The sequence below is a fragment of the Botrytis deweyae genome (genome assembly GCF_014898535.1).
Source record: "Botrytis deweyae strain B1 chromosome Unknown BDEW_005, whole genome shotgun sequence".
NCBI lineage: Eukaryota > Fungi > Ascomycota > Leotiomycetes > Helotiales > Sclerotiniaceae > Botrytis > Botrytis deweyae.
In genome coordinates, this window is record NW_024066212.1 from 839,979 (window position 1) to 856,844 (window position 16,866).

General features: G+C 37.6%; 2 protein-coding genes across 2 annotated transcripts; one reads left to right on the plus strand and one right to left on the minus strand.

Annotated features, from left to right (window-relative positions):
• Window positions 1-4,889: 4,889 nt before the first annotated feature.
• Window positions 4,890-8,520, minus strand: EAE98_002900 (uncharacterized protein). Its single transcript, XM_038950520.1, has 5 exons — window positions 8,204-8,520; window positions 7,569-7,775; window positions 6,727-7,288; window positions 6,174-6,660; window positions 4,890-6,044 (listed from the first exon to the last, which is right to left on the minus strand). The coding sequence occupies exons 2-5, from the start codon at window positions 7,578-7,580 to the stop codon at window positions 6,002-6,004; spliced, it is 1,104 nt and encodes a 367-aa protein (XP_038813049.1). The 5' UTR covers window positions 7,581-7,775; window positions 8,204-8,520; the 3' UTR covers window positions 4,890-6,001.
• Window positions 8,521-14,035: 5,515 nt separating this feature from the next.
• On the plus strand, window positions 14,036-14,427 carry EAE98_002901 (uncharacterized protein; the record flags this gene model as incomplete). The annotated part of the gene is made up of 2 exons (XM_038950521.1): window positions 14,036-14,065; window positions 14,137-14,427. The coding sequence occupies 2 exons, from the start codon at window positions 14,036-14,038 to the stop codon at window positions 14,425-14,427; spliced, it is 321 nt and encodes a 106-aa protein (XP_038813050.1).
• Between the last annotated feature and the right edge of the window lie 2,439 nt (window positions 14,428-16,866).

Genomic DNA, 16,866 nt, shown 5'->3' on the forward strand with positions numbered 1-16,866 from the left:
ATGTTTTTCAAGAGAGGTACACGTCTAATACGCCGGTATATTCTAAACTGGCTTCCATTTAGCCATTTAGCTGACAATATCTATCTACTTCCGAGGAATTGGAAGGGTATGGACGCCGAGAAGACTCGTGAATATAGGCATGTTCTCCACTTGTATGTTGTGGATATGTCTCTGATGAATCTACACAGCTTAACGCCTGATTTCGATTCCTTGTGCAAGCACCAGTTGATATAACACACATCGTCATCATTAGGTAATCTGAAGGTAGGAAATTACAAAAACATCTGTTTTATTTTTCCAAACTTCGATACTCTTTCTTGAAAAGGGCACTCTTAAGTACCATGACAACTAGATATAATATATAAGATATATAGCATTCAAGGAATCATATCTTTGAATCCCCAGAAGTGCTTCAAAATCCTCTACCTAACATGTTGAATTATTCTGATCTCTTGGAACCCTACAGAATCATAACTTATTCAAGCGACAGAGCAATTCCTCCACAATTATATTTCATACCCTTGACTTACATCTAATGAAGAACTCATTGTTTATTTGCCTGCTTTTTTCGACTTGATATCTGCCTTTAGTATCCGTGGGCGAAAGCTCAACATCCTGAAATCGGGTACTTTCTCAACCAATCTTCGCAATCTGCCAAGTCAATCTTGAATTGGCTGTATAAGAAATCAACTACAATAACGATGGTTCTTGACACCGCATATTTGATTGGGAGACTTTGATGGAAGTAGGAAACGCAAGTGATTTTCTCCTATGAAAATAATACCATTAGCTCGTTTGATTTTCAAGGAACAATGTTAATATATTTGATTCCGCTTTCAAAAAGCTGACACATTTGGAAGACATATAAGCAGGAGTATGATCTAAGCGAAAATTGATTCAAACATAGAATCATGAGCGAGAAAGATGCACGCCCGTGGTCGCTCTCTAAGTGCTACCACGCGCATGAATCTTACATGCAGAAATTTTTGCCCCTATACCTTACCGACATTGAAAAAATGATCTCTCAAAAGCCCTGCTGTAACGTTGCTCCTCTTCTACACAATTTTGAGATGATATCTATAAAACGATAAGAGAGATATTGAACGCATTTGAAAATCCACCCAGCAGATCATTACAAACTGATCTTGAAAGAGAGATTAGTATCAAATCCGAATTAGACACAAAAAAAGAACATACATCTCACATGACATAACCAATCCAACATCAACCGAGACTTACAAGTTAATCCAGCTTCCACAATCTCCTTAGATCGTATAAGAAGAATACAGTATTGAATATAATACCTGGCATCTCGATGTCATGATGTATAACCATATCATATATCCGAAATATCGAAATATGACTCGAACAACGCTCGACTAATAATACACCTTCTAAATATATTTAATTCTCAACTATATTTTCCTGAGTATTAGATAAGCTTATTTTTTAGAAAAGCGCTGAAAGGCATCGAAACTCTGGATCTCAATAACATCTATTTCCTCCTCGAGGAAGACAAAAACCTCCATTCTTTCTCTTATTATCGATTTTGCTACAAGTATCTATGGAATGATTATAAGAAGCTACTTATAAATCTACCGAGAGGAATCTCTTATCCAGATCAAAACTTCAAGTCAGAATAAGAATCCAAAAAGAAAATATATAAGTCTGCAAATCTGATCGGAATATAATATGATCACTTTCACATGAGAATGTACTTTTCTCTCCGCAGAGTGTTTAGGGAGCTGGGTAGGGTACTATTTTCCCCCCTCATTTTTCTCTCGTCATGGTGTCACTCATCGCTCACCAGAATGATAATCTTCCAGATCTATTTTTATATTGCTATTCCTCATCACTTGAAAGTGCATATACCATGATATCACATCATAATATAGGTCATGTTAGATGTCTTCCAATAACATAGAATGGGATTTAACACTGTTTAGTTTTCTATATTCCTTCACCCATATCATCTATTCAAACTCAGATATCAAACCATCCCAGAACTCATCACAACTTTATCAAAGGCCGCTTGTCGTCCCAGATAAGTAACCTAATGGCTATCAGAAGTATGCATCAACTTTTAAAAACCATCTCATCTCATCTTATCTCCTCGTGAAAAACCGTATACATAAAACCAAGCATCTGCAGCGCACCATACAATAGTAATGAATCAACACTATCTAGACTCCCCTCACAACGCACCAACGACCCTATATATTTCTCATTAAACACATCTACATCAGCTTTCAGGGGTCGTGGCCGAATGGTCATGGCGGGTAACTCTGTTAGTTACAGTTCCCTAACCCGGTGTTAATTGGAATCGGTGAAGCGTACTCATTTGTGGGTATTGCGGATGATTTTAGATTTTAGATTGTATTTTTGTTCTTTTTTTGGGAGGGGATTTTGGGAGGGTGAGGGAATGGAGTGGAATAGAGAGAAATATATAATGGGATTTTCGTGAAAGTGAATCTCTTTCTGTGGGTTTAATGGATGGAGATGTACTGTGGGTGAAGAAATAGTGAAGTGAAGTGATCAAGTGAATCTCGATAACCCAACACCCTGAACACTTTTTCATGAGCAACGAGAGGATGTAGATACCAATCATATCAATCCCAATCCCAACTCCGAATCACCAAATGAGGTCACAGATCAGATGAAATACAAAACGCTGTCTATCTTGCTCACTTGGTAGATACCTCATTTATATAACTCATATTCCGCAGTTATTACACACTAAGTATACGGATACATACAAGCCAAGCACGCAATAAAACACACCAAACAAACGAAAAAACCTAAACCATTTCTCAAAGTATATTAAATAGATAGGAAGTGATGAACTTTCATCCACGTGAGTAGGGCCGAGTAGCCAACCCATTACTATTATCCATCACAAACGTATTCGTATGATCCCCTTCAAATTTGAAAATGTATCTATCTATCACCCTTCTCTCCTCTCCCCTCTCCCCTCTCTTCCCCCAACCTTCCCACCCCTATTTCAAGTTTTCCAAAAAACATATACACATTTCATTTATCTATATCGAATTCCGAGAATGGGAAATATACGATCTATGTATATATATATACATACATACATATCACTCCAAAACGCATCACTATTTCTATCCTCATCCCTACAACATTCCTTACACTTATTATTTTCTACATTCTATATTCTATCCTATATCTCCATCCTTATTCTCATCCCCATCCCCATCCCCAATCCTCAGAGTCTCAAACAACCCCCCTCCCAATTCCCAATAATAAAACAAAAAAAACAAAAAATTAAAAAAGAGAATAAAAAGAGTCATCGATTTCGAAAAGAAATATATATATACATCCCCCCTAATGCCCCCCTATATACCCCCCTATATACCCCCCTATATACCCCCCCTTGACCTGACTACCTATAAGATTTCAAGATTAGTATATTTTTCTATTTTTTCTATTTTTTCTATTTTTTCTATTTTTTCTATTTTTCTATTTTTTCTATTTTTTTCTATTTTTTCTATTTTTTCTATTTTTTCTATTTTTCTATTTTTTCTATTTTTCTATTTTTTCTATTTTTTCTATTTTTTCTATTTTTTCTATCTATTTTTTCTATTTTTCTATTTTTTCTATTTTTCTATTTTTTCTATTTTTTCTAATTTTTTTTTTCTATTTTTTCTATTTTTTCTATTTTTTCTATTTTTTCTATTTTTTCTATTTTTCTATTTTTTCTATTTTTTCTATTTTTTCTATCTAAATATCATCTACCCATCCATCAAAATCACTAATTACAAACCAAATCTATTACCTCTATCACCTCTCTTACTCCTTTTTATATCCATCTTCCCTCTCCATCTTCCCTCTCCATCCTCCCTTCCCTTCCACTTCTTCCCTCATCTCATCTCATCTCTCATCTCATCCCAATCAACCAACCACTCAACCAATCTCCATCCATATCCATCCACCCCCCACCAAAACACACCATCATCCTTAATCCTCTTATAAACCAAATATATCTCAATATTCATATGTATCCCTACAACTTCTTTTAGACTGATTATTTTCTCTATCCTCCACTCCCTATCCTATATCCCATATCCTCTATCCTACATCCTATATTTTCAACAGGTCACATTCCATATCCTATATTCAATATCTTATATTTCGGAATTTCAATCAACTACTATACATATATAAATACCTATATATATACCTACCCCTATCATCCATATCACCCCTATCATTCATATCACCCCTCTCACCTCTCCCACCCCCCTCTCTCACCCATATCACTCTCACCCATCACCCCTCTCATCCATCTATCACTCACATCTATCATATCCATATCCATATCCATATCCATATCCATATCCACCTTCCCCCAAAAGTAATATCAACCAACTAATCACCTAACCAACCACCACCCCAAATATCCAGAAACATAATCCCATCCAATCCACAACAGAACTCTCGAACCTCCCTTTCCTCCTTTCCTTTTCCTTTTTCTCTTTATACCATACCATACTATATTATATTATATATAATATATTCATCCACCTACAATACCTAATTAAATACCTTCTTCTACCCGCCTACAAAAATCACCTCTCCCTCTCCCTCTCCCTCTACCTCCTCTACCTCCTCATACCAGTAAGCTTTCTAGATAATATATATCCATGTATATATCCAGACCGGTCTCTACCCCTCAATTTGAAAATTGCTCCAAGCTTAATGAAATTGATATACCTACCTACCTCCCTGTACACTAAACATCTTGGCACCAAACTCAAATTTAAACCACGGACTAGAAAAACACCCTCTGACATCATACATCTTATACTTAACCTTGACTAAACCCTTATCACATCCTAGAATCACCACATCACAATTACATATCAATATATTCTCAAGACTTTAATTGAGTTGGTTCCATGTTTCATTCAACTATTCTAGGAACCTATAGCAAGATACGTATCTACCAAAGTGTAAAAGTACCCAACCAAGGTTGGGTTCCTCCACAACGTATAGGCGCGTGTATGTATAGGCACTTTGATAATCTTCGACCAGTAACTTTGTATGCGAGCTTTAAACAATCTCTGAACTTCATATCAGTTCACTTCTCCTTGTCTTGCTCTTAACATCAGCTACCCCATCCATTCATCATGAAACACAACTAAGCTTTGTAAAATGAAACGTCAATCAACAAATAAAAGAGACCTCCCCAGAAGCTGCTATTCCCATGTGTGGTCACCCCAGTGATCTCCAAAAAAGTATTTCATCTCGATTGTTGCAAAAATTGTCCCCGAAGATAAGTTGTCAAAGAAATGCAACATCCCTCCAGATTGGTACTTTGAGTGTCAATCACCCCCCTTCATTACCACATCATCCTCATCCCCTCTACCACACATAGTCCGAATATCATTCAATGAAAAGCAACGATAAAGAAAGGAAAAGAATAAAATCCATCGGAACAAAATATCTCAGGAAAAACAGTGGGCGTGCCAATACAGAGCAATAAATTGAAGATTTGCATGTTTGACTTGATGTGCCTTGTACTCGCTTGTTTCGGGATCATGACGGATTTGATAGATGACACAAGATATATTTCGAAGTGTTGAATCTGATGATTTGATCTTGTCGTGCGACTTCGAATAAAAAAAGGGAAATTATGCCATCGACGTGCCGTTCGATTACTTTGGAATTCCAATGACGCTGCTCATCAAATGATCACTCCCCAGAGGAAGAATCAAATATGAGTCATATGTCATGATGAAAACCAAAAGTGCTCGAGCCATTAGGAAAGACAGTAATCGATCCATGAAAGAAAAAAGAAAGCGGTCCATAAAAGAGATATTTGTTGGAGTGGAGATCGAGCCAAATTCAAGAATGTGTCAATAAACAAGTCTTGCATGGTCAACGATATTGATTTTGGTGGGACTGAGTCAGTCTCAAGTAGCCGAATGTCGAGTATCGAAACAAAAGTCTACGAGAGACAATTCATTCCAGGATTTCAAAGACCATTGCCTGGTGGAGGGGGACCGGCAGAGCGTAGGCTATTTTAATAACTAAAGCGTCAGCCGTCTATTAGCGTAATGTCCTCTTCGCGGCCAGCGCTATTGAAGCCAAACGCGAAGAACCAAAGAGTTCTATGCAAGAGACAAGTAGAGTGTGGGGAGACTTACTAGTGACCGGTTCCTTCGGGAGCTTGTCCTTGTTGCTGAATTGGAGTGACAGTCTTGCGTTGTCTCCCAGCAGTGTTTCCAGCCGTGGCTTGAGCACTGGTTTGACCCTCAGCTGGTGTCTTATCACCATCTTGTGGCTTGATTTGCTGTTGCTGAGCGTTCTTTTGGTACTTGTAGACAGTCCAGTCAAAGACGTAGTCATATTGGAAACCTTCACGAACGAAGAGATCACGGAAGATCTTTCGGAGGTAAGAGTAATCTGGCTTGTCGTCGAATCGGAGGGAGCGAGTGTAGTTGAGGTAGATGGCAAACTCATTTGGGAATCCACGGCAAAGGACTTCGGTAGGGGTCGTCATCTTCTTCTCCATGATACGGTCATACTTCTGCTTCTTGGTAGCAGCCTTGAGACCTTGCCATGGAAGGGAACCACGACAGAAGTAGAGCATGACATATCCCAAGGATTCCATGTCATCACGACGGGATTGCTCTAGAATACATGATTAGCGTTGAGAGCAGAGTGGAATGGAAAAGGTGGGGGGAGGGGGGTACATACCGACACCAAGATGAGTGTTGATGGAGGCGTAACGAGCAGTACCCGTCAAGTTCTTGTTCTCACGGTATGGGATGTGGAAGTGAGTCTTTGGGTCTCTGTACTTCTTGGCCAAACCAAAATCAATGACATTGACTTGGTTGCCACGCTTACCAATACCCATGAGGAAGTTGTCAGGCTTGATATCACGATGGATAAAGGATTTGGCGTGAATGTACTCGATACGGGAGATGAGTTGATCGGCGAGAAGCAGAACCGTCTTCAAGGAGAACTTGCGGTTGCAGAAGTTGAAGAGATCCTCCAAACTGGGTCCGAGAAGGTCAAGAACCATAGCATTGTAATCACATTCGGTACCGAACCAGCGAACGAACGGAATGCCGACACCACCCGCGAGGGACTTGTAGACACGAGCCTCATATTCGAGTTGAGGATGCTTCGCCTTGACTGACTCAAGCTTGATGGCAATCTCTTCACCCGAGATGATGTTGGTGCCAAGGTAGATATCACCGAAGGAGCCACTACCGATCTTACGACCAATGCGGTATTTATTACCCACTCGAAGATCCTAGAGAGAGAGGAGAGGTTAGCCTCGGTGTCATGATGAAGATGCGAGTAATGTGTAATAATTAAATGGGAGTGATAAAAGGGTACGAGCATGTGCCACCCTACGGAGACAAGGCTGTGAGATTGACACCCCCCAGGTGAGGGATTAAAAACATGCAGCATTTTCAATTTCCCGCGGCAGCGTTCGAATGTGAAGCCGGCGAAGAACAAGACAAGAATGTGTATATGAAGGGCTGGAAAATGGGAGTATAAACCAGAGGGGATGTTTTCTTAGCACCCACCATAGTAGTCATCTTGAAGTTGAACTATGGACTCAGCGTATCGGAAATTCCGATACCAGAGTCGAGGAGGATGGAATTTGATGGAAAAGAGATGATGGATAATTGATGAAGAGGATCCGTCGAGGTTTAATGGATTCGAAGAAGGTGGAGGAGGGAGGGAGGGAGGTCAGGTTGAAAGAGTCGAGAAAGGATTTGGAAGAATCGACACTAGAGAGAAGTCGTGTCAGATTAGTTGTGGGGTTGAGTTGTATGTGTGTGTGTGAGTGAGTGTGTGCGTGGTGTGTGTGCGTGTGCGTGTGTGATTTTTGTAGTTGGGGAGTAGGGGAAGCGGTGTGTGTGAGTGAGTATGGGATGTGGGAAAGATAAAGTAAGTCGGTCGGTACAGTAGATTTGAAGGAAAGAAGGAAAGAAGGAAAATAAGCGGCTAACGCGAGTACAGTAGAGGAGAGGAGAGTCGGTAGAACACGAAAGCTGCGGATGAGAAATGGGAAATAGGAAATGGGAAATTGAAAATTGGAAAAATGATCGAATGATCGAATGATCCCCTCTGAGTGAATGATTATGAAATGATATTCCAATAATCAATACGAGAAGAAGCTAATAAGGGTGGTCGATGAGAAAAGAAGTGTACGTACCTTTAAAATTGATTCTATTGATCCAATCTTGTCGAGAGGAAGAAAGATGGAGAAGGGAGGGAGGGAGGAGGGAGAAAGGGAATTGAAGTAGTAGGTAGTAGTAGTAATAGTGGCAGTGGCAGTGAGTGGGAGGTAGTAGTGGTGATGGCGGTGGTGAAAGGTGAAAGGAAAGGGTCTCGATGTTTTAAGTTTGCTGACTGTAATAAAAGACTCAAGAGGAATAATATAAAAGCGGTAGCAGGTATCTAGTGGTTGAACTTGTATCGTAGGACTAGTAGGAGACTTTAAAAAAATGGTAGGACGAATTCGTGGCCTTGTTTGGGTGGCTCTCCTTCCGATATGGATTAATAATAATCAATCATCATGAGAAGAAAGAAAAAAATCAAAATAATGCCTTTGTTGATTAATAAGATGGTACTAAGATGGTATTAAGATACGAAGTAGTAACCGTATCTCGGTATATATTGATTGATGTTATTTATATATATATATATGTCCTGTTCATATGATAGATAAATCACAATTAAATCACAGTCAAATCATAGTTAATAAATCACAGTATTGAATAAAATAGAATCATCACCAAAAAAGACATTGAACATCCATCTAATTTCATTCATTCATTCATTCATTCATTCATTCATTCATTCATTCATTCATTCATTCGATTCTCTTCTCAACCATCTACGCATCATGAATGATATCAGTACCTATCGTACGCTTGAAAATCATTTAAAATCATTTAATTGTTGTATCACTTGCCATGAATTTCACTTCAATCATTGTACTGCCCTTACGCTGGCCAGTACGTACGATAGATAGGTCTGAGATTACCTAGTGTTGAGGGTAATAAAAGAGGGGAAAGAGGAGAAAAGAGGCATTTTTGGAATGAGTAAAACTTGCCCTTTCTGCCTTGCCTGGTAAGTTGTTACGATACTTTCTTGCCTTCTTACTTTCTTGATTTCTTGATTTCTTGATTTCTTGATTTCTTACTTTCCCACTTTGCCTTCCTACTTGCTTTCTGAGCTACATTCTTTCTTACTTGCTTTCCTCTTGCTTTCCTCCTTGCCTTCCTCATTGCCTTCCTACCTGCCTCCCACCCACCTCCTACCCACCTCCTACCCACTACCTACTTATCAAACTTCCCACCCAAACAATCAACATCATCCCAAACCCACCATACCCAACCCAATCCAACTTACATAATCACCCTCAACCTCAACTCTACCTAACCCTCCACCTCCCAAAAAACCCTCATCACCTGATACCACAAATAGTTTAGCTCCAAGACATTTTCGGGTCAAAGATATCTTCCACATAACCTATTGCAGGAAAGATCCGTGACCGGTATTTCCAGCATCGACACCATCCTGGACATCGGCCGCTGATAGGCTGGATGCCATTTTCCTGGATGGATCGAGCTAGTCCACCCAAGTATCAGAAATGGATCCATGCTGGACTTTGGCACCGTCAATTTCAATGCAACGACAACGCAATTGAATGCCTTGGTGATGGGGTGAGAGGTGAAACTGCAAAGGACGGGGTGGCCGGATGGATGATGAAAAGGGTGAAATTGAAAGGGGAGAAGGAATGTGTGTGATGGAGTATGTGAGTATACAAGTCCTCTGTATATAAAATACGATACGTGAATGAATATATCAACACCAAACAATCCAGAAAACTCACAATCGTAAAGTTTACATCCAGATCTAGATCAATGACGCTCCGCTGGGCCACTGCCGTGGAGGCTTCTTCGCTTCGCTCTACGATAGGTTGGATATTATTAACATGATAATAATAATTATAAGTATATGCTTTCAGCACTCAGTAAAAGGAATAGAAAGAAACCAAGCAAGCTTGCCTAGATCCGTATTCCTTTATTCACCAAGCTCATCAAGCAAACAAGTCTCAATCTCCAAGCTCAAGATCAAGACCAATCTCTCAAACTCTGACACGATCAAACTCAACCCAAAGATCAAAGATCAAATTCCACAAACATCACAACAACAACCACACATCTATCGTATCCATATCCCACCACATATATATAACCTAAATACACGTTAACCTCCCATTCTTCCCATTCTTCTCATTCTTCCCATTCTTCCCATTCTTCCCATTCTTCCCATTCTTCCCATTCTTCCCATTCTTCCCATTCTTCCCATTCTTCCCATTCTTCCCATTCTTCCCATTCTTCCCATTCTTCTCATTCTTCCCATTCTTCCCATTCTTCCCATCCCATTCACATCATCACAAACTACACACACCACACCATACCTACACACACAAGGTTAAAGCAAACAAGCACTCAGCAACTCCCACTCCGAAGCGTCCGTGTTATCACCCATTCACCAATTCACAAATTACTACGAAGTATTGATCTCCCCATGGACGGAGCCTCACTCAGACTTCCAAGGCGAGCAAGGTTATTTATTATTATTACACAGATCAATAAAGGATCTAGGTAGGGTAGGTAGCTTAGGTTATCTATCGTATCGTATCGTATCGTATCGTATCGCGAGCGTAGAGCGTAGCGTATCTATTATAATAATAAGTAGACCAGGTAGACTCGAGATAGAATAGACTCGAGGCATGTATCGTAGAGTACCTATCGTAGATATTATGAATTAATTACTCTATAAATCTTTCATTACTAGGTACCCTCGGTACCGTACCTAATCAACCTAATTATCTATCGAAAGATTATTATTAAAATCTTAATACCGTACTTATAAATGATAAGATCTTATATACTTCGTATATTCATATACCTAGATATATATAAATTATATCTTTACTACCTAGATATAGTATACTAATCGTAAGATAATATATTTCATCTCAATAGATAGATAGGATATAATATATAGAAAGAGACTCTAATTATCAATCTCGTTACCTACTAGGTGTTTATATTATTATCAAATTATATCTATATACTATCTCCTTCTTCTCTCAATCTACCTACCTATCTACCTATCTACTCAGAAATACCCTCTTCCTCTTAATCTACCTATCTACCTATCTATCCTATCTACTTAGGAGTACCCTCTTCCTTTCCGCTCCGTCTAGATATAAATATTAATATTAATATCAATATCAATATTATCAATTAACAAAAACTATCTACCTACCTAGACAATACAATACAACCCCAATTTCAAATCCAAATCTAAATCCAACTCCAAATCCCATACTACTCAACCAACTACTCAACTCTAAAAATCTATTAATAAAATATATTCTATTATACTCCGTCCCAGCGACCTGTTCCTAGTTTCTCTATCCTGAAATCTCTCTCACCATATAGTACCCTCTTCTCCTCTTATCCTCATCTTTACAATCCCATCCCATCCCCCACCAAAGCCTAATCGACCGACCGACCGACCGATCGATTCAAAGAATATCTAAAAGAGCCCTGGAGGGGCAAAGATATCTACCTACCTATCTATCTATCTACCTATTTACCTATCTACCCCATCCTATTTAATCCTTCCCCTATAAAAGCATACTCTGTTAATATCTAGATATACTCGTGATATTAGTAGTTGGCTCTTCAAGCGGCCGACCGGTTTATTACTCTGTATCTAGAGATCTACCGGTAGATGAAAATAGTTGAATCGACTAGGAGATTAGACTAGATGATCGTTCGATTCGATTGAGCGGGTTCCTAAGTTAAATAGATAAGATCTACTACTATATAGGTACTTGATAGATGTTTAGAGAGTAACTATTCAACTAGATTATTGAAAAAGACTACTAGGTAATAAATCAAGAGATACTATAGGTGTAAATAGTGCGATTATATAATAAATCAATATAGCAATACTTCAATTATCAACCTTGAACAATATGATATTTATAAATTAATATCAATATCGATATTAATCTCATTCCTAATTCAATAACCCATTTCAGATACCTAAGAGCTCGTTCGGATCGTTTTTTTAATTTGTTAATAAAATAATATATTGACTAATAATTTAATCTAAATTTGTAAATATAGATTTGAAATTTATAACTTACAAAATGTAAAATAACAATATATTAATAAATGCTAGTTAAAATTGCATTACAAATTTAGCAAAACTGTTATACAAATTTTCAAATTTTGTCAATTCACATTTTGTAGCTTTTTATAGTCAAATATAGTATTCGGCAAATCACTTTTTTTCAATTTTATTATCAATATAAATTGTTAAACAACATTCGCATTCGGTAAACACTTATTTAAACCTATATTATCAACAAATGTAGCCCAATATCGCCTAAAAAATCGATCCGAACGGGCCCTAAGTATAGGTAATTCTAGACAGTACTCGAGAATCTATCTAGCATACAGACTAACCAACCAATTTACCTCCAATTCAATCTCAAATCTAACTGCATCAATCACTCATTCATTTATCAAATATATCAAATATATCACATCACATCACTCACATTACTCACCATCGCCCCCTCTTCGCTCCCTCCCTGTCCAAAAATCGAAAATCTGAAGAGGCGAAGAAAAATTTACCCTCTTCAGCTAACCCCAAATCCGACCTCCAGAATTCATCCTCCATCCTCCATCCTATATCCTTCACCATTCACCATTCATCATACGCCGTACATACATACATACCAGGTACCCTCATCTCATTTCATCTCTCCTCTCCTCTCCCTCAAATCACACACCAAACCAAACACTACAAATACATACCTAGATATACAAACACACAAACACATCTCACTAGGTACACTACATTACACAAAAATCCCTCCGCCACCCAAACCCCAGTCTAGTCTCTCCCCTTCCAGTTCCAATGCATCACCATCCTACCATTGTCACCCAAGGATCAACGCCACATTCGTCACCTTCGTCTTTATCTTTCTCACCGATCGGGGAACTGGGTTGAGTTGGATTGAATTGAATTAGATTGAATTAAAACCGAGTTTGAGAGATATAGATCTAGATCTAGATGTGGGTTAGGGTTAGGATATGGATATGGTTGGAAGAGAGGAGGGGAGGGGGGAGGGGAAGGACTTGGTATTTGATGTTTGATGTTTGGTAGGTATATTATAGATTAATAGATCGATAAATAAATGAATAAATAAAATAATAGATCTAGAAGGAATCTATTCTACAAAGTAATACCACCAAATACAGATACAAATAAGCACATCCTCTCAATTCTTCTTCTCTTTACCTCTTCTTTCTCATGTTATACAAGATACAAATAATCAATCACTCATACCTAATACATACATTCCTTCTTCCTTCCTTCCTTTCTTTCTTTTCTTTCCTGATTATTATTATAATAGTGATCTCATCGGGAGGAAGAGAGGAGAAGGGGTATATTCTTATCCTGGTGAAATATCTCAAGATAAAAAGGGAATTTGAAGTTGGAACTTCATGGAAATTCTATATTGAGAAGAGAAGGGGCGATTTTAAGAATGATCATTTGGATGGCAATTCTGGACTTCTTATATATATACATATATAGTAGGTAATAAGTAGATGTTCAACTCCACTAAACTGCTAGCCTCGCTTCTCAAGCGTCTATCATTCAGTATACATGATATACCGACATGATGACGTCTTCCCGAGGGGCATGACATATATGTAGCCTCAAGATCCTCAACCGAATCGAATACACCCTGTGATAAGTATTCACATATTAAACATCACATATCCCTCTCCAAACACATACTCTATTTCATTCCATCAAATCTCCAAATTCTCAAATCTAGAGAGTTAGTGACGCGCAGGATTATACAAATTATATTCTTTAGGTATGTATAATAAGCGGTATACAGACATGCCCTCTACATTCCGATTCTCAACTTATGATGCGTGATGAGAGGATACAGATAGGAGGTGTAGATATCTAGATAAATAAATATAATAAGATATAGTAGGATATAATAATATTATAGAATATAATAGTTAGATTATAATAAAGAAGCAGAAGAAGAAAAGAAGAAAAAGCAGAAAAAAAGAAAAAGAAGAAAAAGAAGAAAAGAAGAAAAAGAAGGAAAAAGAAGAAAAAGAAGAAAAAGAAGAAAAGAAGAAAAAGAAGAAAAAGAAGAAAAAGAAGAAAAAGAAGAAAAAGACGAAAAAGAAGAACAAGAAGAAAAAGAAGAAAAAGAAGAAAAAGAAGAAAAAGAAGAAAAAGAAGAAAAAGAAGACAAAAAAGAAAAAGAGAATGCGCGGTACGATATTTAATATAGTAGATAGGTGAATATATATTCAATAATGAAATAAAATTAATCAGGTTATATCAGATCAGATCTATATAAGATTAAGTTGAGAAAAGATATTGATATAATTCTATATACAATCTATCTAATTATCTAAAGTATAATACGAATAAATAAACAAACAAATCTCTATACTCCCTCTATTAATCTTATTTTTTTTTGACTTCTAACAATCGATTTTTTTTGACTCTGAGTATCTATCTATCTATCAAATTCCGCTATAAAAATAAGAAATTAGTATAAATATAAAGATATATACGATTATCATTTAATACTAATATATATAAATCCAACTCCCTAAATTCCTTCTAGTAAATCCCTTCTTTTCGTTTTATTAGTACTCGAGATTCGAAAAGGATATCTGAGTACGTGAGATTTTCTTCTATTCTTTCTTTTCCTTGATTTTCTTACTCTTCTTTTACTCTCTTAATAGTTAATAGGAATATCTTAGAAGGTTAGTCTTTTATTCTTTCTCTTCCCTTCTTTTCCTGCTCTGCTATATTATATCATCATCTTCTTCTTCCTTTTCCCTTTTCTTCCTATCCTGTTGTATCTCGATGTTATTCTCACATTCTTATATCCTCACATTCTTATATCCTCAAATTCTTATATCCTCACATTCTTATATCCTCACATTCTTATATCCTCACATTCTTATATCCTCACATTCTTATATCCTCACATTCTTATATCCTCACATTCTTATATCCTCACATTCTTATATCCTCACATTCTTATATCCTTACATCCTCATATTCGTATATCCTCATATCCTCACATCCTTACACCCCCCTTCCCCTCACTACAATTCCTTATACCAGCCTCTTCACCCCCCCTCACCCCACCCCACCAATACCAAAAGCCACAGCCATCTTCCCATTTTCCACTTCCACATTATCCATCCCCCCTCCCCTCCCCCAAAATCTATCTCCCCCGAGCTCCCCCTACTCACACACTCCAACACTCACACACTCCCACCTACCTCATACCCCAAACCCCAAATCACACATCAGAATACACATCTCCAAGAACAAAAAGTCTACAAGCCATAAACTCACATATACAATACACTCTCCTCCTCCCTCCTCCCCCTTCCTCAATTTCATCCTCCCCTCTCTACTCCTCATTCCTCTAATATTAAAACCCCCCCCCATCGATAAACCGTACTTCTCCCCCCTATCCAAAACCCTCATCCAAAACCAACCACCCAAAACTACCTATTCAATAAACAAACACACCTTCCCACATTCTCCATCATTTATATTCAGTCAATTCTAAAAAGTACTATATATCATACATACATATATACATACATACATACATATATACATACATACATACATACATACATACATACATACATACATACATACATATAAATCCTAAATCTTACACCAATACACCATATTCATAGACACATACACACATACACACTCAATAAATCACAAGACGTTCATTACGCCGTTCAGATAGAAAAGCTTTTCTCCATCTAGACTTTAATATACACTCGAATTAATTAAAAACGAGTTGTCACTACACACTACATATTACACATTACACATTACACACTACATATTACACATTACACATTACATATTACATATTACATCTAATACTATACATCTTATAGAAATCATAATCACTAAATAATAAACAAACAAACAAAATCTCACAGCCCCTTCACAATCTCAAAGTCACCAAGCAAAATGAAACATAGTGCACACAAGTGAAAAAAATCTTCATCAATTCTTCAATTCTCGCTAATATCTCCTATCTGCATCCCCTATCTTTACTCTCCCTCCCCACCCCATCTCATTATCCACCCATCTTCTCCCTCCAATCCACCCACATACTCCCTCACAACTCTCCCACTCTCACCCCAAAAATAAAATGTTATAGTACATTATCCTCATCATCATTGCTACCCACCTTTCAATTCCAATTCAATTCCAATTCCAATTCCAATCCCAAATCCCAAATTCACAAACAATCAAAACAAACAAACAATTTTCTTAATAACAACAACCAGCAGGAGTAATATGAGTTTAGTAATAACATCACTAGTACTGTCCATAAACTACTCCTATTGTCACCCCCCATATTAACCACACCAACCAACTCAATCCCAGACAAGCCTTTTTTCTCAAAGAAAATGCACCTCTCGTCTCCCTACCCTCAACCAAATGCATGACTACCTTCACAACATTTCCATCACTCATCAGATCTTCTCCGACGAGATCTAAAGGATCCTACCAACTCGCTTAAGAAAAAATCATGCAGTGCAATGCCATGTGCAATCCAACAAAGTCCCATCATATGATAAAGAATTTGACTCGTGAGACAATGCACCGCAACGCCATTAGAAAGAGAAGAAGCAGAAGAGGAAACAAAAAGGTACAAAACACATAAAAAGTCAGAAA